Raw genomic sequence first — 24,885 nt, forward strand, 5'->3', positions numbered from 1 at the left:
TGAGTGTGTGTGCAAGTGCAAGCGTGTCTGTTGGCTGTGGTGTTACCGTCATTCCCTTCAGAGCTTGTATACTGACAGCCATTAATTTTTCGCTCTGGGTCTCCCTCTTTTTTGAGATGTTTTTGTCATGTTCTATGGCAGACTCTATGAGGTTATCTATTGTAAGTTCCCTCCAGCCAGGCTGTGAGGTCTGAACCCGAGTTTTTAAATTCTCTTTTAAACCGTCCATTAATATCGTGACTATCATTCCCCTGTGTTGAATGCTATCTTTAATATCTTCTATCCCAGTGTACTGGGTGATAGCTTGCAGAGCCCGATCGCAATAGTCTTCTGCAGTTTCACTCTCCTTTTGTTTGATTGTGAAGATTTTGTTCCAGTTAACTACTACTGGAAAATATATACCCAATTGATCACAATGCGGGAAATGTTACCTTGGTTTACTTGGTCTGTTAAGGGAACGTCGCCATCCAATACACAATCCGTGATAAATTTTGTCACGTCGGTATTGCGTGGTAGACAGGCCCTTAACACTACACGCCAATCTTTATTAGTGGGCTCATGAGAACTACCCAAATTTCTCAAAAATCTTTGAGATTTGGCTAATTCCTTTTTTGGATCAGGGAAATCATTTATGATGGAATTTAGTTCTGCCCTTGTCCATGGACAATGCATTAGTACTTCCCTAGTGGGCACTACACCGTTTGCATCCGCATTTCCATTCGGAACAGTTATTGTCCGAATGGGATGCAGACCGGCAGCGTTGCTACCTCTGACCTGATTACCTGGCTGGGGGTTTAATCTGCTGCTGCTACGTATGGTATTAACAACTTCCTCAATGGGTGCAGAGTGTATTAACACTTCCCTTGCTGTTACCGATGGAGATGGCGGCACCACCCGTGATTGCATAGCATGGGAAATGGCAGACATTACAATAGGCTCATCATCTACATCATAAACATTTTTTTTATGGTTACTTAAGAGGGGGTACAAATTACTTGTTACATTTTTGTTGGTATTTTTGGTAACTGTACTTGCACCTCCGTCCACATAAGGTGGGGGAGGTGAGCGTGAACTGCTGGCAATACTCTCCACGACGCTACCTTGCCGCACGTGCGCGCCAATTTGCGGCTCGCCCGTATTGCAATTCAGCGTCGTGGATGTATTTTCTGGCAATGCGTTCGCAACGCTAGTTTGCGTCGTTTGCACATTTTTAAGCCAAGCATCCCCTTCATGCTGCCATAGTTTTAAACATTCAAAATACTTAATCTTTTTCTCTCGGGATCGCACCATACTGATGTGATCCTGGACATTATCTAACACATTTTTGTCAAAACTACCAATTCTGGGAAACGGTCTAACACTCTTCCTCGTCATATTAAACCATATATCACAATACCTTATTGCATAAGTACTGTACTTGGTATGCATGATACGACAGGCCAATCCGATCGGCGCCTCCATTAGCAGCACATCATTGCCTAACATTTCTACTGTTTGCGTGGCTCCCATTCTGAGACAACTCCTATGCTTTTCAATAAAGATTTAAACCGGTGAAAGACAATCAAGACACTTTCACTTACCTGTGGACAATTTAAGTCGGCGGCGCCCACACACCTGGATAAGATTTAGTAAGGCAACTTCCACACCTGGATAAGATTTGAAGCAGGCCACTTCCACGCCCGGATAAGCCTTAGTAAGGTAACTTCCAGACCTATGAGAGTTTATATGTCGGCCACTCTCACGCACCTCTATACAACAAAGACAACATGTACACCTACTACTGTGTTTAGAACGGTAAGCTGCTTACCGAGCGACTAGGCTAACCCTTGCACCTAGCCCTTAAGGATCATACGATACCCTTAACTTTAGGGAATAAATTACCCCTACCAACAATACACTCACTGTTACACACTTTTTCCTGCGCAGAAAAATACACGTTTAACCCAGATATTGGTAATAGAAAAAAAAAATGTAAACCTCAATGGCTTTGTTCAAACACGTGGCAGCAGAACCGGAAGTGCGTATACGCTATTGTGCGAATGGCCGCATAAACAATTATGCGACTACCACACAACCGTATAATGACTTCTTAACTGCGTACGCAAAAATGCGTTTTAGCCGCGTACGCAATACTGTGGCACCCCTCTAAACACAAGGTTCTATCAACAGAGGAAAACAAACTTTTTCCTCTCTTGTCCCTGGATTCTAGTCAGCTTCCTTAATTCACACGGAGACGGATAGCGATCTTTCAGCACAAAGCGGTTACAGGCAAACCCTGCATGTGGCCACTCCACCCTTTGCTGAAGTATCGATGACCGTATGTACCGTCTGAGCAGGTAAGTGACTTCTTCACGAGCCCCCAACTAACAATATTAGAAATGAACCTCTATGTACCCCTGCCTGTACCCTAAAATCCTTCCTATAAACCTCTAAGGATGACGCTAATTTGCATACGCAGTCACACCATAAATAAAGACTTAGACATAGAACCTGTGGTTCTAAAGCACAAGTGATATTCAGGTAAAAGTTCAGACAGTTACACGCAATTGATCAATACACAATTTAGGCGCAAAAGTAAATCATACAGACCACAAGTACAGTATACGTACGCAGGAGCTACTGGACCCAGAGATAGGCTTCAGCAAGAGACCCCTCGTCATTCAGCACAAAGACTCCCAAATAGTGTCCGTGCACCCATACTTATACCCCCCCAGTATAAACAAGACAAAAGGTATGTCTGTTGCTGATGTAATTGGTTCTCAGAGGTGAAGCATCTGTTACAGTGCATCTAACAGGCTGGTTTAAACGGACTTTCCCTGCCTCTAACAGCTAGGGGTCTTCCTCCTCACGCCTTCTTCAGCATCCTAACAGTTGAATCTAAAATATAAATTTTGGTTGCTTGTAGGTTCTGCAGTCCATAACTCGAGAATGCATAATGCTATCTCCTCACCGATAGCACCGGGAAACTGTGGAAAGAGTATGCATCAGAAAAACTCCAAGAATGACGTGTTTATCTTGTATAATTCCTTAGTTAACAAATATCTTTATTTCTTAGCATTTAAACTAACTGAACCTTCTTGAATCATACACTTTAAAGCTTATTGAACCTTATGTATGAATATGAAATGTGTGGGTATTCAGGGTTTGGTATAAAGTAGGGATGTGCAGGCTCGGATAGGTTCGAGTTTGCACGTGGAGTTCGGATTTTTCCCTCCAAAAAAACGGAACTCAGAACGAGGCAAAACGTCATCTTGCATGGACGAACATCATCATTCCTGGACAAAAGACCAGGAATGATGATGTTCGTCCATGTAAGATGACGTTTTGCCTCGTTCTGAGTTCCGTTTTTTTGGAGGGAAAAATCCGAACTCCACGTGCAAACTCGAACCTATCCGAGCCTGCACATCCCTAGTATAAAGACATATTTAATGTGTGTATGAAAATGCATTTGTCTCTGAGTGAACATTTTAGCAGTGTGGCATGCTGGGTTAGTTAGTTCTACATGTCCTGTCAGCAGGCCCTCCCACCTTTCCTGTGTCATTGCAGGAAGCTTGCTTATTTATTCTAGCCAGACCACCCGTAGTGAACAAACACTATGCAGGAAACTTATCTACCCAAGTCAGTTGTCACCTGGCCACTTGCTTCATATTATAATGGTCACAGATGCCTTCGCATGATACTAATGGTATTATCGCCACATGTACTAAAATGTGAGTTTATCTAAAATGGCGCTTAGGCGGCCATTCGCAAAATGGCGTCTTGCGATCGCATTTCAAAAATGGAGTCTTGCGGCCAGTCTCAAGATGGTGTCGCTGTGATTGAATTTTAAACTGAACTTGTCTTACTCAATTATTCAGCTTCGACAGATATTACCGTCAGATATATTGAAATTTGAATACCTACCATAAAGCTTGTTCATATCAATTTTAAGATTGTTTTTGTGTCAGTCTGTGAAGTGCCAGCAGTGTATTGTTACAGGTGATGAAATGTGGGTGCATCCAGTGACACTCAATCAGGAAAGTTTTGGGACCACAAGGGCGTGCTTCTTGTTAATTTCCTGACCAAGGGAGATACTGTGAATGCTTTGCACTATTGTGACACATTGAGCCAGTTGGGGAGGGCAATTTGTCGAAAACGACCTGGGTTACTGCGAACAGCCATCATATTGCTGCATGATAACGCCAGACCACCCTCAGCCAACGGCACGTGTGAGTTGTTATGGCGCTACCATTAGGAAGTACTGGATCGTCCTCCCTTCAGCCCTGACCTGGCACAGGGTGATTTCCGTCTCTTTGGACCATTGAAGAAGCACCTGGGTGTAAAAGTGCCCACACACATACTGTTTTAGTCCAGTCCAGGACTTGTCTCCTGCCAGTATTCCGCCTGCTCCTGACCATGCTTCTAGGTTTCCGGTTGCTAGGAGACCCAGACGTCAGATGATTTCACATGTTTCCTCCTAGTGTTGCCTGATTGGCAGCTGATCCTATTTGAACTTCCTGGACTGTCGCCGCCCTGTCGGCTATAGAGTTTTCATGTGGAACTTTTGGTTATGCAACCTGCTTTCTGTGCATCCAGACTTCCAGCTATATTTTCTACATGCTGCGTGTATTCTGCTCACTGGCTTTTAAGTGACCCAAGTACCCTGGGTCCAAGCAACGTTGTCTCCAGGGCCCTCCAGGCCATACAGCTACCCTGCTTCTATACCACGGTTCAAGCATCACTGTCTGTAGGCCATCCAGGCCATACAGCTATCCTGCTTCTATACCAGGTTTCAAGTAACGCTGTATGCAGGCCCCTCCAGGCCATACAGCTATCCTGCTTCTATACCACGTTTCAAGTAACGCTGTATGCAGGCCATACAGCTATCCTGCTTCTATACCACGGTTCAAGCATCACTGTCTGTAGGCCATCCAGGCCATACAGCTATCCTGCTTCTATACCACGGTTCAAGTATCGCTGTCTACAGGCCCCTCCAGGCCATACAGCTTATCCTGCTTCTATACCACGGTTCAAGCATCGCTGTCTACAGAGCCTCCAGGTCATACAGCTATCCTGCTTCTATACCACGGTTCAAGCATCGCTGTCTACTAAGCCCTCCAGGCTATACAGCTATCCTGCTTCTAAACCACGTTTCTAGCTACGCTGTCTACTAGGCCCTCCAGGCCATCCAGCAATCCTGCTTCAACACCACGTTTCAAGCATGGCTGTCTACTAGGCCTCCTGGCCATTTAACAACTTTAGTTTGGACTGTAAACCTACAGTATATTCTATTGACTGTCCTATGGTTACAGCTCCTTATTGCACCATTGACATGTTGTGTTTTCACTGGTCCATCATATCATTTATTTAGTAAACTGCCATGATTTAACTATACTTCTTGTGTTTGTTCTTCGATGTGCCACGTATCTCCAACACCTCCATCTCGGTCCTAGCAATTGCTAGAGGATCGTAACATTATAGCCGACCAAATCTTTGGACTACGATGGAGCATACGCAGAACCCAGCAGAAATTCTGGCAGCTCAAATTCAGACTCTTACTCAAAAAGTTAATGAACTCTCACTTCAAGTTGAAGATATCCGTACCTCCTCGTTACAAGCTGCTCTTAAGGAGCCCAAAATGAACTTGCCCGATTGTTTCGCTGGGGACAGAAACTTGTTTGTAAATTTCCGTGAGAGTTGTAAACTTAATTTCCGCATTCGTCCAGTCTCTTCTGGTTCTGAGACACAAAGAGTTGGACTTATTATTTCCCTGCTTCAGGGTGATCCGCAAACATGGGCATTTGGACTGCCTTCCTCGCATGTTGCCCTTCAGACTGCGGATGCCTTTTTCCTCCAGCTGGGCCTGTTGTTTGAAGACCCAGATAAGGTATCACTTGCAGAATCCAAGCTTCGCTCTCTTAAACAGGGACAAAAAGCTGCTGAGGATTATTGTTCTGAATTTCGTAGATGAGCAGTAGAATCATCCTGGAATGATTCAGCTTTGCGTAACCAATTTCGGATTGGTGTTTCTGAGGTAATAAAGGACATTCTTGTGCAACATTCCCCGGCAAAGACTCTGGATGACTTCATGCAGACAGTTATACGTATTGACCGTAGTTTACGTGAAAGACGGAGAGAGCAGCAGTTGCCTATGCAAATTGGAGCTTCTCGTCTGTCTCCGGGAGAAAGGCATAGAAGACGTTCACAAGGTCTCTGTTTGTACTGTGGAGACAAGGCTCATTCCATAAAAGACTGTCCTTTGATATTCGTTAAAAGACAGGGTCTAAGTGTACAGAAGGGATTACACTTAGGTTTAGCCTCAATTTCCTCCAAGGATTCAGTACTTGTTCCTGTATCCATTCATTCAGCTAATAAAGAGTTCAAGACACAGGCTTTTTTGGATAGTGGAGCAGCAGCTAATTTTATGGACTATGCGTTCTTTCAGAAGTTAAAGATTCCTGCAGTTCCATTAGAGCAAGAAGTTTCCATTTGTGGCCTGGATGGAGGCTTAATCCCTAAAGGAACTCTTAAGGTTAAGATACCTTTTATTCGGCTTTCCGTGGGTTTTTCACATATAGAACTCATTTCATTTTTTTCTTGAGCATAGTCCTTTGGTTCCAGTTTGTTTGGGCCTTGGGTGGCTAAGATTACACAATCCTTCCATTGACTGGTCCTCTGGGGAGATTATTAAGTGGAATCCTGAATGTCAGTCCTCATGCCTTTCACTCAGTGTGCGGATGCTACAATGTCCTGAAGTTTCGTCCGCTTGTAGCATTCCTCCTCAATATTTGGATTTTGCTGATGTGTTTTCTTAACAAAAAGCTAATGCATTGCCTCCACATCGACCATATGATTGTGCCATCAATCTTGTTCCTGGTTCTAAAGATGTTAAAGCTGACGCTCTCTCCTGAAGTTTCTTCTCTGACCAACAAGTCTCTGTTTCTGAAGAACCCATCATTCCTAAAGATTTCATTCATTTTGCCTTAACCCGGACTCTAGCTGAGACACTCCAGAGATGCCAATCTGAAGCTCGATTGAACGTTCCTGCTCATCTTTTTGTTCCTGAGAGATTTAGGAAAACTGTCCTTTTTGGATTTTCATTCTAAAAAAAGCCTTTGGTCATCTAGGCATTTCTAAGACTATGGACATTCTCTCCCGTTCTGTCTGGTGGCCATCCTTCGCCAAAGATGTCCGTGAGTTTTTGTTAGCATGTGAAGTCTGTGCCCGTAATAAGACTCCTCGGACAGCTCCTCCTGGTCGTCTTCTTCCGTTGTCTACATCTAAGAGTATTGCTGACAGGCATCGAAGACCATGTTTTTTGAAAAAGGGAGATTTGGTCTGGCTTTCTACTAAGAATATCAAGCTGCGCCAACCTACTCATAAATTGCGACCTAGATTCATCGGGCCTTTTCGCATCATTGCTCAAGTGAATCCCGTCGCTTTCAAGTTGCAACTACCCAATTCTTTACGTATTAAGAACACTTTTCATTGCTCTCTCCTCAAACCGTTTTGTTCTTCCACGAGATTTGGAAGTAAGCCTAGTGCCAAACCTGGTCCAGTGACTGTCCATGGTCAACAGGAATTTGTTGTTGAAAGAATTCTGGACTCCAAGTTCTCCAGAGGTAAATTACAGTTTTTGGTTCATTGGAGGGGTTACGGCCCAGAGGAACGTTCCTGGGTTTCGGAAGATGCACTCCATGCTCCCAGACTGAAAAGACTTTTCTTTCAGAAGTTTCCTGATAAACCTGGATCTGGGGGTTCTTCAACCCCGCGTCAAGCGGGGGGTTCTGTTACAAGTCCAGTCCAGGACTTGTCTCCTGCCAGTATTCCTCCTGCTCCTGACCATGCTTCTAGGTTACCGGTTGCTAGGAGACCCAGACGTCAGAGGATTTCACATGTTTCCTCCTAGTGTTGCCTGATTGGCACCTGATCCTATTTGAACTTCCTGGACTGTCGCCGCCCTGTCGGCTATAGAGTTTTCATGTGGAACTTTTGGTTATGCAGCTGCTCTCTGTGCATCCAGACTACCAGCTATATTTTCTACATGCTGCGTGTATTCTGCTCACTGGCTTTTAAGTGACCCAAGTACCCTGGGTCCAAGCAACGCTGTCTCCAGGGCCCTCCAGGCCATACAGCTATCCTGCTTCTATACCACGGTTCAAGCATCGCTGTCTACTGAGCCCTCCAGGCCATACAGCTATCCTGCTTCTATACCACGGTTCAAGCATCGCTGTCTACTAAGCCCTCCAGGCCATACAGCTATCCTGCTTCTATACCACGGTTCAAGCATCGCTGTTTACAGAGCCCTGCAGGCTATACAGCTATCCTGCTTCTATACCACGCTTCAAGCATCGCTGTCTACTAGGCCCTCCAGGCCATACAGAAACCCTGCTTCAACACCACGTTTCAAGCACCACTGTCTCCTAATTCCTCCTGGCTATACAGCAATCCTGCTTCTATACCACGCTTCAAGCATCGCTGTCTACTAGGCCCTCCAGGCCATACAGAAACCCTGCTTCAACACCACGTTTCAAGCACCACTGTCTCCTAGGCCCTCCTGGCCATACAGCAATCCTGCTTCTATACCAGGTTTCAAGCATCGCTGTCTGCTAGGCCCTCCAGCAATCCTGCTTCTTCACCACATTTCAAGCATGGCTGTCTACTAGGCCTCCTGGCCATTTAACAACTTTAGTTTGGACTGTAAACCTACAGTATATCCTATTGACTGTCCTATGGTTTCAGCTCCTTATTGCACCATTGACATGTTGTGTTTTCACTGGTCCATCATATCATTTATTTAGTAAACTGCCATGATTTAACTATACTTCTTGTGTTTGTTCTTCGATGTGCCACGTATCTCCAACAACTCTATCTCGGTCCTAGCAATTGCTAGAGGATCGTAACACATACTGATTATACTCACGTTCAACGATGTGTCCGATTTCCCTTGAAACTCTCCCTGGCAGCTCTGCACACAGTCAGCACACGATCTGCACACAATATGCTGTCCAATCTTCATCCGATCTCCTGCAGCCAGACTTTTTCACAGTGCATTTTAGTCTAGATCGTCAGATCTGCCCTACAGCACGGCAGTTCTGAAGATGCGATGTGCGACCTGCGGGGGCTCGCATCGAGATCATGAGTGGGGACTCACGATTTGGTCTCTTTTTTTTTACCCGATCTGTCGTTCCGATGTGTCGGAATCGGCCAGATCGGGGGAAAAATCTCTGTGTGTGGCCAGCTTAAGGCGATTCGCAACAGACAGGGTGAAGTTCAGCAAGCCGTCATGTCCTGGCATCAGGCACTTGACACTGATTTATTCTGTGCTCGGATAGGTACCTTGGTGTACCATGGAACAAATGCTTAGACAAGTATAGGGACTATGTGGAAAAATAATCTGTACCAAGGCCATAATATTGATTATACGAATATGTACAAGTTAACACAAATTTACGCAATGAGAGGTCTTATTACATTATTTATTGGACCACCCTCGTTTTTCTAAAGAGGTGCAAACAAAAATGAGCAATGTTTATTGCCACAAATATATCATCAAGACAAATTGTGCCAGGTTGGAAGGGCAGTGAAATAGTGGGGCTCTCAGCAGAGTTGATAAGTAAAACTTAAAGTCAGTTGGTAAATTATGTAGATGAACAAGTTTAAAATTTTGTATATGATTTTGGGTTATTTGGTGTATAAAATATAAGCAGTTTTTATTGATGTACTATTTAAAGTAAAATATTAAATTATTAACACACACCGATCTATTATGCAAAAGTAGAAGGACAGCAGTCATGTCCTATTGTATTCAAATGCCAGGCTTACTAATTCTATTAATGTAGGAGAAATTTCAGTTAATATTATTGTATGATACTGTAACAGAACATAATGTACGTATACAAATTTGTTTTGTTGAAATCATCAGTCATGTCCCTCATCCATGCATTTTCTAGAGCTAAATAATAACATAATTCCTATGGGAAAATGTATTCTTGTCTAAACGGACTTGAGAAGTTTCTCGTGACGGAACATAATTATTAGGGTTACAAAACTGGTCCATTATAAAGTCATACACAGCAGAAAATGAGGCTTCTGTATAAACGGGCTGCAGTGCTCTATGTATGTACATATGATTTATCTTTATTCTAACAGACCATGATATGTGGCTTTGCTAAACCCCCAGCAATAAGTAATGGTGACTGAGGCAGATGAGAGATGGAGGAGGACCATGGTCAGGTGGAACGGAACATGATATGTGGTTTTGCTAAACCCCCAGCAATAAGTAATAGTGACTGAGGCAGATGAGGAGATGGAGGAGGACCATGGTCAGGTGGAACGGAACATGATATGTGGTTTTGCTAAACCCCCAGCAATAAGTAATAGTGACTGAGGCAGATGAGGAGATGGAGGAGGACCATGGTCAGGTGGAACGGAACATGATATGTGGTTTTGCTAAACCCCCAGCAATAAGTAATGGTGACTGGGGCAGATGAGGAGATGGAGGAGGTCCATGGTCAGGTGGAACGGAACATGATATGTGGTTTTGCTAAACCCCCAGCAATAAGTAATGGTGACTGGGGCAGATGAGGAGATGGAGGAGGTCCATGGTCAGGTGGAACGGAACATGATATGTGGTTTTGCTAAACCCCCAGCAATAAGTAATGGTGACTGGGGCAGATGAGGAGATGGAGGAGGTCCATGGTCAGGTGTAACAGACCATGATATGTGGTTTTGCTAAACCCCCAGCAATAAGTAATAGTGACTGGGGCAGATGAGGAGATGGAGGAGGACTATGGTCAGGTGGAAGGGAACATGATATGTGGTTTTGCTAAACCCCCAGCAATAAGTAATAGTGACTGGGGCAGATGAGGAGATGGAGGAGGTCCATGGTCAGGTGGAACAGACCATGATATGTGGTTTTGCTAAACCCCCAGCAATAAGTAATAGTGACTGGGGCAGATGAGGAGATGGAGGAGGACCATGGTCAGGTGGAACGGAACATGATATGTGGTTTTGCTAAACCCCCAGCAATAAGTAATGGTGACTGAGGCAGTTGAGGAGATGGAGGAGGACCATAGTCAGGTGGAACAGACCATGATATGTGGTTTTGCTAAGCCCCCAGCAATAATGGTGACTGGGGCAGATGAGGAGATGGAGGAGGACCATGGTCAGGTGTAACAGAAGTCTAGAATTGCCTCCAGGTGGTGGAACGCGTTAGAGCCAGGTGTGTAACTGTGGAAAGGTTGGGAAATTGCTCCTTCTAATGACTCTTCCATTCTCTGTCTTAGTTCACAGATCAGGAAAAGAAGCTGATGGAAACCAGCACAGAATTCCATAAAAAGGTGAAGTACAATAAGCCTAATACAATGGGGTTGTGCGCTTGTTATGCGTGTAGTCAGATGCTGCGCGGGCGCAGGCTTATAGGCGCGTATTCGTTTTTCCTTCTTCATCTGTAGCCAAATGCAGGGTAAGCTGAAACGCTATTATCGTGATCTATTGCCCACTATGAGAGATGCTATGTCCATACTCATTGCACTGATGTAGCACCCATGTCCGTGCAGCGAGGTCCGTACTGGGTGCAGGTTCCGTCTCACGGTGGTCACAGATCCCTGGTTAGATGCCGCTACGCATAGGGAATGGATATACAGTCACCAGTGGTACAAGGCTGGACACAGTGGGCGTAATTCAGAGTTGTGTGCTAAAATATACAGATGTCAAAGATGCCAGGAGATTGAGTATTGAGACGCCCACCGGCAGCTTTGCAAATCCAAACATCTGCGTACAAGGACGCAGCATTGGTCGCAAATCATTCCATTATCGCAGTTCTGAGTAAGCCCGTGGCCTCACAGAGTATGGCAGCGGGAACTGAGACACCAGAGCCATATTTTTTGCATACGCAGAGGATGTGACAGCCCCCAAAATGATCGCAACACCCCTGCATTCTCTGCCGCCACTCTGTTACCTCCCCCAAACACTCCTTGACTGAGGGGTAAATTTACTAAGTGCGGGTTTTTAGAAGTGGAGATGTTGCCCATAGCAACCAATCAGATTCTAGCTATTATCTTCTAGAAGGTGCTAGGTAAATGTTAAGTAGAATCTGATTGGTTGCTATGGGCAACATCTCCACTTCTAAAAACTCTCACTGTAGTAAATCTACCCCTGTGAGTAAAAAGTCGCTGCATGCGACTTCGGTGATGTGCAACCCCAAAATGTACCAAGCAAAGTTCCCCTGAGCGTCAGGATGCCAACACACGCACTTTATACAGTGTAGGGCGTGGGGTTCTGCTGCCAGTGCATGTGGGTACAATGTACCGTTTGGGTGTAGTTTGATGGCGGATGGAACTGGTGATATTAGGACAAGTGTTAGGAGGGATTGTGCCATTTGTGACTTTTACCCTTTGTATGAAGTGTAGGAACCTGATGATGGGGATTGTGGCCATGCCCCCCATCTGACATTGATTGTGGGCAGGGATAAGTGGCAGCATAAAACCATAGCTCTTACTGGTCGACAGGGGCTGGCTGGCAACTTTTAGCCTGGGGAGCAAATGCATGCAGGTGACCCTGCCAGAGGAGTAGCGTGTAGCCAGGGTTCCCAGAGCACGTGCGTGCTTTGGCGCCCCTCCCCCCTCAAGTGTTCCAGGGAGGAGGCGGGTCCATAAGGAATGAATGTAAAGTAAAAATAAAGATATGGGGCAGCCCCCTGTAGTGGTGCCCATATGCAGTGCCCCCTGTGCCCCAGGAGAGGACCCCCTTATACAGGCCACCAGCAGTAATCCTCCTATGCAGTGCCCCCAGTAGTGGTCCCCCCCTGTGCAGTGCCCCCAGTAGTAAGCTTCTTATATAGTGTCCCCAGTAGTGGTCCCCCCCTGTGCAGTGCCCCCAGTAGTAAGCTTCTTATATAGTGTCCCCAGTAGTGGTCCCCCCCTGTGCAGTGTCACCAGTAGTGGTACCCCCTATGCAGTGCCTCCAGTAGTAGTCCCCCCCTTGTAGTGCCCCCAGTAGTAGCCGCCCCCCAGTAGTACTCCCCTTTGTAATGCCCCCAGTAGTAGCCACCCTTGTTGTGCCCCCAGTAGTAACCCCCCTTGTAGTGTCCCCAGTAGTGCTCTCCCCCTTGTAGTGCCCCCAGTAGTGGTCCCCCCCCCTTCCACAGTACACACACACACACACGTAATAATAAAAAAAACCACTTACATGAATCCCCGCCTCCGCCATCCGCTCCTCCGTCTGTCCTCCCGGGCCACTCTGCATTATGGGAGAGACATCATATAACGTCGTGACGTCTCTCCCATTACCCACTGCAGGAGACGGAAGATGGAGCGGCTCCTGCAGTGGGCGCAGCGGCAGTCAATGAGAGTCTGACAGGCTCTCATTTGTTGCCACTCGAAACAAACACACAGCTGCCGGTGGCTGTGTGTTTGTCACGCGCGGTGCAGCTGTGTCACACCCTGCCCCCTGTCCCAGCCTGCCACTGCTGGTCGACCTAATCACACCCTTCCTAGGCCACGTGCGGGCAGCACCGGCTTTTGCCAAGGCTGCGAAATGCATCCTATGGTGGCCCTAAGAAGCGATCTCGCTGGGGCCCATGACCTAAGGCTCCGCTCATTGGCACGGAGTGTCACACACAATGACTATTTTTATTTGTCTCCCACGTTATGTTCCTGATATTTTTCTTCTTCTAATTACTGTTACATCTATCGTCCCACAGCTGCGGCTGCGCAGGACGCGTTCCCGTACAAATGACCTTTCTGCTGAAATGATCTCCTTTTATGTCATAGAATACCATCAGCATTAGGGAGGTGGTGCCAACTTAGGGCAATGAGGCAGCATATAGGAAAATAATAATAATAATGATGTAAAAATAATAATAAAAAAATAAGTTAAAATTTAGTGTCGTTTTATAAAGAGATTCTGTTGATCGTTTTTAATATGAAAAAATGGGGAAAAATAGTTTATTGATGAGAATAACGATACTACTAATGCAGGAAACGGAACATAATTGGGGAATGCTAGCATGGGAAAGGACTCAGGAATATAAGTGGCAGAAAGAGGGATAGCAGCCGCCAGGGCCATAGCTAGGGTGGGGCGGCCGCTGCTTAAAGCGTGACGCAAGGCCGCGGTACCCAGCAGGAGGACAGTTAACAGCCGCAGCCTCCGGCTGCCCCCCTACATGTGACCCACTCTGTCTGAGTCTCCAGCGCCGCCACGAGTCCCGGCAAGTGTAACAAGTTTTGTATCTATTGGGATGGGACAGACGTTATGACGTCTCCCCGCCCAAGGCTCCCACAGTACCGAGGGTGAAGTCTCTCCGCGGAGGAGCTGCTACTGTTGGGTGGGTCAGGCAGGGAGCGGCGCACCGCCGCTACGCTGTGTGGACACCAGGACACTGGACAATGACAGAACCTGCCGGTGAGGTCCGGTCCACTGTGTTGTTAACACTGTACAGACAGGGGCGGGCGGTGGGGTATAATATGTAAGGGAGGAGGGGGGAGTTGTACTGTGTGGCGTAATGTGTAAGGGGCATTAGTACTGAGTGACGTAATGTGTAAGGGGCATTAGTACTGTGTGACGTAATGTGTAAGGGGCATTAGTACTGTGGCGTAATGTGTAAGGGGCATTAGTACTGTGTGGCGTAATGTGTAAGGGGCACTACTACAATTTAGCATAATGTGTATAAGGGACACTCCTACAGGTATGTAGTGTAATGTAAATAAGGGGCACTGCAGTGTGGCATACTGTCTAAGGGGCATTAGTACTGTGTGGCGTAATGTGTAAGGGGCATTAGTACTGTGTGGCGTAATGTGTAAGGGGCACTACTACAATTTAGCATAATGTGTATAAGGGACACTCCTACATGTATGTAGTGTAAAGTAAATAAGGGGCACTACTGTGTGGCGTCTTGTGAATTGGGGGTACTATAGCGTGGCCACACCCTTTCCCTATGAGACCATGCCCTTTTTTTTTTGTCCCTGTTTACGGTGAGGGGGGAGGGGCACAGAGCACCAAAATATCTAGCTACGGCTCTGGCAGCAGCAAAGACAAATAAAATCCTTGGATACATAAAAATGGGAATAAACGCTCCTGATGCCAGCACAGTAATACTGTTTTATCAGACAATACTAAGAATGTGGGGGACCGTTTAGGTCACCCCACTACCCAGCATATGAAGAACATAGAAGAGCTAGGGTGGGTTCAGAGGCTTGTAACCTAGAGCGAATGTAATCTATATACTAATGCAGAATGGCATGTCCTGAGACGGACAAGGGCAATCTAAATTGGGCGGCGCTACCACCACGGGTAAGTGGGGGCAGGCTGCGGTGACGATGTCTAATTTACTACTGCATGTGAATATATTCAAGTTTAATGCAATGTGTAGCTATAGAGGACAGGGGGTTATCAGTTGTGAAAGGAAGAAATGAGGATTCAGCATAGGGAGGGGTTCTTTACTGTAAGGGTGGTAGAGCTCTGGGATTCCTTACAGGTGGGGCGGTGAAGACAAATTCGCTAACAAAACTGAAACTTTGGCGCTTTACAAGAAATGGTATTTATAGCTATAATTAGTAGAGCTGAGGTACTAAATTACTCACTACTTGTCACAGCAAGACTGTTTTATGGGTTGTGCTCCTGATCTAAAGTTCTTCAAGCTTGTAAATAATTAGTAAGAATAATAGTTGGCAATATATCTGCATGCATATATGTTATTACAGTAGCTTGGAATAATATTGACTTTTGTATGTAGCAATGAGAGCGGTAAGATGATACACTAGTGTAAATAAAATAAATGACCTGGCTTGTGAGACTCGAGCTAATCTTGCGCTAGAACTCCCAGCATGCTCTGCTGACTTAAGCTTGTTCCACACGGGCAGGCTTAAATCGTACAATAAAATCTCATGAGACAATTCTCTTTAGAAAACAAAGTGCAATTCTGTGGGATTAATCGTCTGTGTTCCCAGCTCCAAATAAACATCTCCTGCCCGGAGTTACCTAACAGCTTTTAGGATTAGCAATTTTTCTATTCCATTAAACTCAATGAAGAAGATTAATCTACCGAAGCTCATGCAAGTTTAAATTGCAACAGCGAGCGCTGAGAAGGAATTCATCTCGCTACACAGCGATTTACAAATCATTCGCTCATTGGGTACAGTTAGAAAACGAAGTGCCCACCAGAGCGGCCTAGCCCTAAGACCATCGCTTCTGAGCGCACGTTTTAAACGTATTGCTGATTGCTCATTGGTCCTTTTATTTAATAAGCTATGGCCTGAATTATTCCATGTGTGCTCTCTCTGGGAAGTCTCCAAAAAAGTTGAAGACGACGACCATGAAGAAACGACATAATCAGACAATGGCCCTGATTCAGACCCACTCGCAGGTCTGAAGGGCGTATTTTATTTTTTTTTTTCTTATGACCAACCTTCTGGCCGCTCGCTAAGAGCCGGAAGCTCACCACTGACTCACTCGTGATGTCAGTGGGGTCGCCCCCAAAAGGCAGGCGTTCCTTCGCGAACGCCTCTGTTTGGCCAGCCACCACCCCCCCCCCCCTGACCCGCCTACCAAACGGGGCGAGCTGACGATCAACATCGACAGCCGCCCCTTTTGGATGCGAGCGCCAGAGCTAATGATTTCTCGCTCCGGAGCACGCGCACTGCCCGGCCTTTGACCGTCTAAATCAGGCCCAATGAACACAAGAAATAATATTTTCATTTATAAGAGATGATAAAATGCACCGTTCCGTGCAGCTCTGTTTGATACCCCATGCAACCCTTGCAGCAGAAGCCGACATATTGGGCGGTAGGGCACAGGATCGTCTAGTGTGTACGGGACGCCGGATATGCCGGCCTGTTGGCGGGTGGGGGGTCGCCGGTCGCATTGCTGGGTACACACATTGCTCAGTGTATACCCAGCGTTATGCTTGGCAGAGGTCACGTATGTTATGACCAGGTAGCTGCTGTGCTGGGGATTCCATAAGTGACACCCTCTGTGTGGTTGAAATTTTGGGTGGGCTCCTGGCAGAGGAGGGGCATCCAGGGCACTTGAAGGGTTCCGAAAGCTTTTTGCAATGGTTAGTGATATATAATTTTCTGATCACACGAATTACTATACGGCAGTCGTTCTTGCACTTCAAAAATGTTCTTGTGCCTCTTATGTAACATTATTAATGACAGTATTGAGTATTCCGTTATAATGAAGTGTTAGAATTTCTTTACAGTGGTAAATTAATAATTTTAAGATTTCTATTGGCGATCGAGGTTTTGATACGATCTTTGCTCATAGCGTTCTGTGTTCTCTCTCTTGGGGGGTATATTTACTAAAGTGAGAGTTTTTAGAAGTGGAGCTGTTGACCGTAGCAACCAATCAGATTCTAGCTATTATATTTGTGCTGGTTAAATTTTAAGTGTCATCTGGTTGCTATGGGCAACATCTCCACTTCTTAAAAACTCTCACTTTAGTAAATAAGTTAGGATAAAATGTCGCACATTCACGCTAATACTTTTTGAACGGTCACAGAGGAGACAGGAGACGGCTGGTTCGGATGCCTCGTGTTACGTTCTAACACCACAGGGCGGGTTTGTTCTCTGCAAGTTTGCACTGGAATGCTTGTCGCACATCGGCTTAGGCAACCAGTAGCCCTCCGGCTGCCACAGTACTAAGGTTGCTGGCTCTTGTTGTTCCACTACAGCCGGTGAGCCGCCCAGAGCCTGACTGATTTGCAGTTACAGCATGAATGATATCTCACTCGTTATGTGCCCATTTGTTGCAGAACACAAATACTGATGGTGTCATCGCAGAAATCCACAAAAAGATAGATATAGACATCGCGTCACTGAAGACACTGATGGAGTCACATAAGCTGGATACTGTCCGCTACCTGGCAGGTGAGTGTTTGTCTCATGCAGAAAATAACTTTTCATTTGTAGGTTCTGGATGTGTCTGGTGAGCTTATTATTATAGAAGATCCTGGCACGTTACTTCCTGGTTAGCAAGGTGGAGTCCCGGACTCCTGCCCAAGAGATCATCCTTACCCTGCTTCCTCGTTATTTTCCAGTAGAAATTTTTATTTCGCTACTGTTACCACCCCTTGTGCCAAGGGCACTGATTGGATAGCTGTCAGAGCTAATCAGTGCCCATAATCCAGGAGTGTCGGAAGGGCTGAAATCCACAGTATCTGCCTACTGTTACAGGAGAGGGATGAGCCCGTTGACTGATGAGTGACTCAGCAAAGAGCTCAGACATTGGTCCCTGTTACTTGGATCGGAAGGGGGGTTTCTGGAGGAGATATTCTATAATAGGGTTTCCTGCCGGCAGGTGACTTCCATTTTTGGACTTAAGAACCTTCATGCAACTCTCCGCATAGATCAGGTTTTTAGATTGTATTCCCCCGGGCTTAGGACACAACTCTGGTCAGCTGTCGGCATTGTTACTAGGTGGGTTTGTATCATGTTCCAAGATCATAAACAGCCTGATGATATAAGGACATGGCTGAAAAGACAAACAAGGTATTTAGTAAAGGTCATGGGCAACGGGATGTAGTTGAGATCACGGAGGTCGGGATGCCGGTGCTCAGATTACCGGTGTCAACATCTCGACTGCCGGCATCCGATGGTAAGTATTGGGGTAGGATTAGGGTTAGGCACAAGGGGAAAGGTTTGGCTGTGGGGAGAAGGTTTAGGCTGCGGGAAGTGGGGAGTAGGTTTAGGCTGCGGGGAGTGGGGAGTAGGTTTAGGCTGCGGGGAGTGGGGAGGAGATTTAGGCTGCGGGGAGTGGGGAGGTTTAGGCTGCGGGGGGTGGGGAGGAGATTTAGGCTGCGGGGAGTGGGGAGGAGGTCTAGGCTGCGGGGAGTGGGGAGGAGATTTAGGCTGCGGGGAGGAGATTTAGGCTGCGGGGAGTGGGGAGGAGGTTTAGGCTGCGGGGGGTGGGGTGGAGGTTTAGGCTGCGGGGGTGGGGAGGAGATTTAGGCTGCGGGGAGTGGGGAGGAGATTTAGGCTGCGGGGAGTGGGGAGAAGGTTTGGGCTGCGGGGAGTGGGGAGGTATAGGCTGCGGGGAGTGGGGAGAAGGTTTAGGCTGCGGGGAGTGGGGAGAAGGTTTAGGCTGTGGGGAGTGGGGAGAAGGTTTAGGCTGCGGGGAGTGGGGAGAAGGTTTGGGCTGCGGAGGGTGGGGAGGAGATTTAGGCTGCGGGGAGTGGGGAGGAGATTTAGGCTGCGGGGGATGGGGAGGAGGTTTAGGCTGCGGGGGATGGGGAGGAGGTTTAGGCTGCGGGGAGTGGGGAGGGAGAGTTAGGCTGAGGAAGGGAGTGGGGAGAAGGTTTGGGCTGCAGAGGGTGGGGAGGAGGTTTAGGCTGCGGTAGGGGGAAGGTTGGATTTAGGGTTGGGGTACTTACCGGTAGGTGTCGGAGTCATAACCCTGAGAGCCAGCATCCCATGGCCAAGACGGGCAACCCATTTAAGTAGAGTTCGGTGTCATTGTATACAGTATTACTATATGTCTGCCGGTCCTGTCTAACATATCAGATGCAGAGTTAATAGATTTGTTAATTTTAGGAGCTACCACACAAGATACTATGGCCCCAATACTGTATAATGGGTTTCCTCCTCTTGTTGCTGAGTAACACACGTTCCTGAGAGATGCTATGTTCAATCACGGATGCCTCAGCGAGCATGTAACTATTGTAACGATGCAGGCCGGTAGCCCCACAGTTCTGTCGCAGTTCTTGGATGATCGTAGATTATATCTGAGCCAAGCGAGCTGTGTACGGCAGCTTTCACCCGCATTAACCCCTTAACGACCAGGCCCGTGTTCTCATTCAGGCAATGTGTGGATTAAAATTTTTGTTTTATTTCAGTTGATACTCAAGTAAAGTTTTGTACCTTATGCTTTTTCCTGTCTTACAGCATCTGTATTCACCTGCCTTGCGATAGCTTTGGGGTTTTATCGGCTCTGGAAGTAGAACATGAGGCCCTTTTCTATCCTATTATTTGAATGGCAGCTGATGGTGTCGCAGTTGTCCTCTGCGTGGTGCGGACAGGACTGAGCCACGCATCATTATCTCCCAGCTGGCGGGACTGTGGCACAGTGCGCTCTGGTTTCGGGCTGTTTATGCTTCTCATTATTACCACTCCATGCGGTTTCCTCATTTGTCACAGTGACATTGTTCCGAGCTTAGGGAATGAGCTGACGGAATGTCTGGTAACAGTGCTGCGCGACACATACATTGAAGTGCCTTTTATATAAGTTGTGTAAGTTAAATAAATTCGCTGTTTTATACTGTTCTATTAAATATACTGAGAACTGCTGCCGTGTCAGCCATCTATACCGTGTCTTGTGTCCTACATCAAATGGTCGGAAAGACTAAAGTAAAATTCTATGGGGGTGGAGGGACCCAGAAATGTTCTTAAATATTTGTCTTAGACCAGTGGTTCTCAAACGCTGTCCTCAGGACCCCACGCAGGTCACGTTTTCCAGGTCACCCAGCAGGGGCACAGGTGTATTCATTACTCACTGACACATTTTAAAAGATCCACAAGTGGAGCTCATTATTTCACTTGCGATTCTGTGAGGAGACCTGGAAAACATGCACTGTTTGGGGTCCTGAGGACCGAGTTTGAGGACCTGTGTCTTAGACGATACATTTTATATAATCCATCGTCTATTAAAAAAGGATTTTGAATATAAACAAGTTTTGTGCTGCTAAATAGAATAGATTTATATTTTGGCAGTTGTTCTCGATTCTTGTCTCTTACTTTTTACATAATATGGAGACCTGGTCCAGAAATATGTAACAAAAACAATATAATATGTCTCTTCTGAAGGTGACATTGTACTGCATTAAGTAAGCAGCACCCACAATTTACTCCTTAAAGGATGGGGAGGAGGGGGGGGGGGTGGCTGAATAAAGGTGCCGTGCAATGTTAAGAAATCGGGAGTACAAAATTTAATTCTGAAGATATTAATACTGTCCGTGCTGAATTATCAGGACATGGGAGATGATGTAGTGGAATTTGCCTAAACTTGCTCCCCAAAAACAGCACCAATCGGCTTTGCTGTGGTAAATGGGAACAGCAGGGCACCGATCCCTGTATTTATATCCGCTGCACTACAAGTAACTCTCTTACCCCTCCGGTGACTATGATGATTTGGGTTATGTGGATGTGACGTGGCTTGGCGCTAACTCTCTCGCTGCTGTACACTGTGGCTATTGGCTGCTGCTTAGAATTTGTTTGAGCCTGGAGGCATCAGGCTTTAAATAGGGACCAGGTAGCCTTATGGAAACCTGATCACCACTAAGTAGACCAAGGGAAAAACGCTATTGTTATCATTATGGTAAATATGATGGCTTCATCTTCATCTGTCTCATAGAACATTAATTGCAGCTAGCAGGGCATATTTCACAGAAATATGGAACCATGTGGTGAGCAACATCTGGTTTCTGACGTACACTATTATGTCTGTTTTAAAGAAAAAGGATTTATCCTTTTGAATGAGCGGACTGAGAGCCACAGAATATCCATCTCTGATTTAAGGGCCCCAAAAATTCATAATCTTTGTCTAATGTCAAAATCTGTCGTAGATTTATTGATGATATATTGGATATAAATAACATTATTGCTGTAGCCCAGTTTCAGGTCACCTGTCGCTCTCTACCCATAATCCCCTGCGTGTCTTGCCAGCCTCCATGTTACTTCCCGCTGACTCTTCTCACAAATACACCTCCAGGGCTCTGCTGCTGGGCGCTCTTCTTCTTCGGCCTCTTCTTTTCCTTATATGCCTCAGACAGCTTTTCCCCCTAGCGAGAAAACATTTTAAAACTCAATAATAGAACAGAGGTTTAATTTTAGTCCAGTTAAGTTTGTATTTTTGTCCCTGGGATTATATAATTTCCAAGTGCAATATACAGTATGTCAGAGGGAAGAGTCCGTGATGTGTAGACGCTGCCCTATAATAAATTTCCCTCCGTTTGTGCTCTGTACCTGACCCAATATAAGTCTGATCCACAAAGAAGTTTATACATGACTGACATATAACCCAGTAAAGACTGTAGTGACTGACATGCGATACAGAGAGCATTATGGTCACCAACATATACTCTACAGCGAGCATTCTGGTAACCAAGATACTATACAGAAAACTCTCTAGTGACCAATATACCACACAGATAGCGTCTTGGTGACCAACATACCATACAGAGAGCAAAATACCAAACAGAAAACACTCTAGTGGCCAGCATGCTATACATAGCACATTTTGGTGATCAAGATACAATACAGAGAACACTCTAGTGACTGACGTACCATACAAAGAGCTCTCTGGCGACCAATATATAATACAGAGAACACACTAGTGGCAGACATGGCATACAGAGAGCATTTTGGTGAGCAATGTACAATACAGAGAACACTCTAATGACTGACATACCATACAGAAAGCATCTTGATGCCCATTGTACAATGCACAAATTCTTCTGATGACTGATTTATAGGCCTCAATAAGACAAAAAGTGTGCACCAGGGTTCAAACCAACCAAGACTATGAAATGTGAGGGTTTCTAAGATATAATGTATCCCTCTTTAAAAATAAGCAGATGATGGTAGAAGAACTCTGCCCTCAATAACTTATGTGATTTTGAGATATCTATGTTAATGTTTAGTGGATTGAGGAATTGGTGTCCAACTTGTCTAATATGTATGAGCCAAAGTAACTGCCAACAAGATCATCATGTGGCGTTTATAACCTTTAGTAACATGCGTGGCTGAATCATTGGGGATATAAAAGAAAAGAGGATAAGATGGATCACGGCACAACATTAGCCACATACTCAAAGTTCTGATAATGTCTCATGGTAGTGACCAGCTAATGTTTTTTGAGCTTGATCTTACATATTTCCTGTTCTATCCCCCCGCAGAAAGCAGACCCGTTCCTGGACAGCTTGGTAATGGTTGTTCTAGGCTCTATAATCTTGATAGTGGCCCAACTTTTTCAATTTGAAAAATTTGACCAAAATCGAGGAAGCAACTCCAAAAGTTGGGCGTGTTTTATTTAAATGGTTCTATATGATTTTATAACTAAGCAGGGGGAGGGGGGGGGGGCTCTTTGCCTGTATTTATACAGTGCAGCTCCCATATGCCCAGTGGACAAATAAGTGAGCATCTGACCATTCGTAAACTGAGCCCATTCTGGTGACCAGAGTATAAGAACAGAACTGTTGATAGTGGCTAGTATATAATACAGACCTCCCAAAAAGCAGCGATGCAAAGGACAGCGTAGTGTACAGACAGTTCTGGTAACCAGTGTATAGGTCAGACCCAGTTATTTACAGCCGATGTGCAAACAGAGAGTAGAATAGCGGTCAGGATATAAAGCAGAGCCCATTAGAATAGTGGTCAGGATATAAAACAGAGCCCATTAGAATAGAGGTCAAGATATAAAGCGGAGCCCATTAGAATAGTGATCAGGATATAAAGCAGAGCCCATTAGAATAGCGGTCAGGATATAAAGCAGAGCCCATTAGAATAGTGGTCAGGATATAAAGCAGAGCCCATTAGAATAGAGGTCAGGATATAAAGCGGAGTCCATTAGAATAGAGGTCAGGATATAAAGCGGAGCCCATTAGAATAGTGATTAGGAGATAAAGCGGAGCCCATTAGAATAGTGATTAGGATATAAAGCGGAGCCCATTAGAATAGGGGTCAGGATATAAAGCTGAGCCCATTAGAATAGCGATCAGGATATAAAGCGGAGCCCATTAGAATAGGGGTCAGGATATAAAGCGGAGCCCATTAGAATAGGGGTCAGGATATAAAGCGGAGCCCATTAGAATAGCGATCAGGATATAAAGCGGAGCCCATTAGAATAGGGGTCAGGATATAAAGCTGAGCCCATTAGAATAGTGATCAGGATATAAAGCTGAGTCCATTAGAATAGTGATCAGGATATAAAGCGGAGCCCATTAGAATAGCGATCAGGATATAAAGCGGAGCCCATTAGAATAGCGATCAGGATATAAAGCAGAGCCCATTAGAATAGGGGTCAGGATATAAAGCGGAGCCCATTAGAATAGCGATCAGGATATAAAGCGGAGCCCATTAGAATAGGGGTCAGGATATAAAGCGGAGCCCATTAGAATAGCGGTCAGGATATAAAGCGGAGCCCATTAGAATAGCGATCAGGATATAAAGCGGAGCCCATTAGAATAGTGATCAGGATATAAAGCGGAGCCCGTTCTGGTGATTAGTGCACTAAGCAGAGACACATCTGACAAGAAGAATAATCTGAGGCATATTTGGTGCTGACTAGTATTTGGGCCATACCCGGTGTACAGAACAATATAGTAAGTCACACCCGGTGCCATATGGTGTTGGTGCCGTCAATGCGGTATACAACGTTTGTTCTCTTTTCCAAAATCCACTATTAATGCATTTTGAGCGTGAAATAGAATAACAACGTCACCCCGGGGACTGGCGGATTAATATGTACTCATTGTGACTTCTAATAACCTTATATTGCCTAGCACAGAGTGAATGATCCCATATTATTGAGAGGCAGTAGTATAAAAGCTGTGCACATTTCACAGCACATTGACTCAATCGCTCATCTCCCAGCTCAGTGGATTTAGCCATGAGTCACCTTAGATCTGTGTCGGCAATCTGGGAAATCTGTGTCGGCAAGCAATTAGGCTTCTATCCAGTGATTGCTGAGTGTGTGACATTCGGTTGTATCTGAGCACACAAATTCTCCACCCTACAATTAAATATGATTTATCAAGGTGACTCACCACGTGCTGCTCCCTAACCAACCACTCTCACCCTCACCTGTCCTGGCTGAACTGAGATTCTTACATTCAGTCACAATTATAAAAATCTACTAATGCTCCAATTTACAGAAACATAAATTTACTGTGTTAGCGAACTACAAAGCACA

The 24,885-nt window shown here is 45.6% G+C and overlaps 2 protein-coding genes across 2 annotated transcripts in view; one reads left to right on the forward strand and one right to left on the reverse strand.

The window, feature by feature from the left end:
- CCDC90B (coiled-coil domain containing 90B) overlaps positions 1 to 20,281 on the forward strand; it is an 80,607-nt gene extending 60,326 nt beyond the window's left edge. The window contains exons 7-9 of the mRNA XM_088479804.1: positions 11,268 to 11,321; positions 17,735 to 17,849; positions 19,863 to 20,281. Of these exons, the coding sequence (XP_088335930.1) occupies positions 11,268 to 11,321; positions 17,735 to 17,849; positions 19,863 to 19,918 (225 nt within the window). The 3' untranslated portion in view covers positions 19,919 to 20,281. The remainder of the gene's footprint in view (positions 1 to 11,267; positions 11,322 to 17,734; positions 17,850 to 19,862) is intronic.
- Positions 20,282 to 21,050: 769 nt separating this feature from the next.
- Positions 21,051 to 24,885, reverse strand: part of ANKRD42 (ankyrin repeat domain 42) — a 39,347-nt gene continuing 35,512 nt past the window's right edge. Inside the window, exon 12 of the mRNA XM_088479806.1 lies at positions 21,051 to 21,754. Within this exon, the coding sequence (XP_088335932.1) occupies positions 21,647 to 21,754 (108 nt within the window). The 3' untranslated portion in view covers positions 21,051 to 21,646. The remainder of the gene's footprint in view (positions 21,755 to 24,885) is intronic.

This window comes from Taudactylus pleione, unplaced genomic scaffold, assembly GCF_031769625.1.
Source record: "Taudactylus pleione unplaced genomic scaffold, aTauple2 ptg000245l, whole genome shotgun sequence".
NCBI lineage: Eukaryota > Metazoa > Chordata > Amphibia > Anura > Myobatrachidae > Taudactylus > Taudactylus pleione.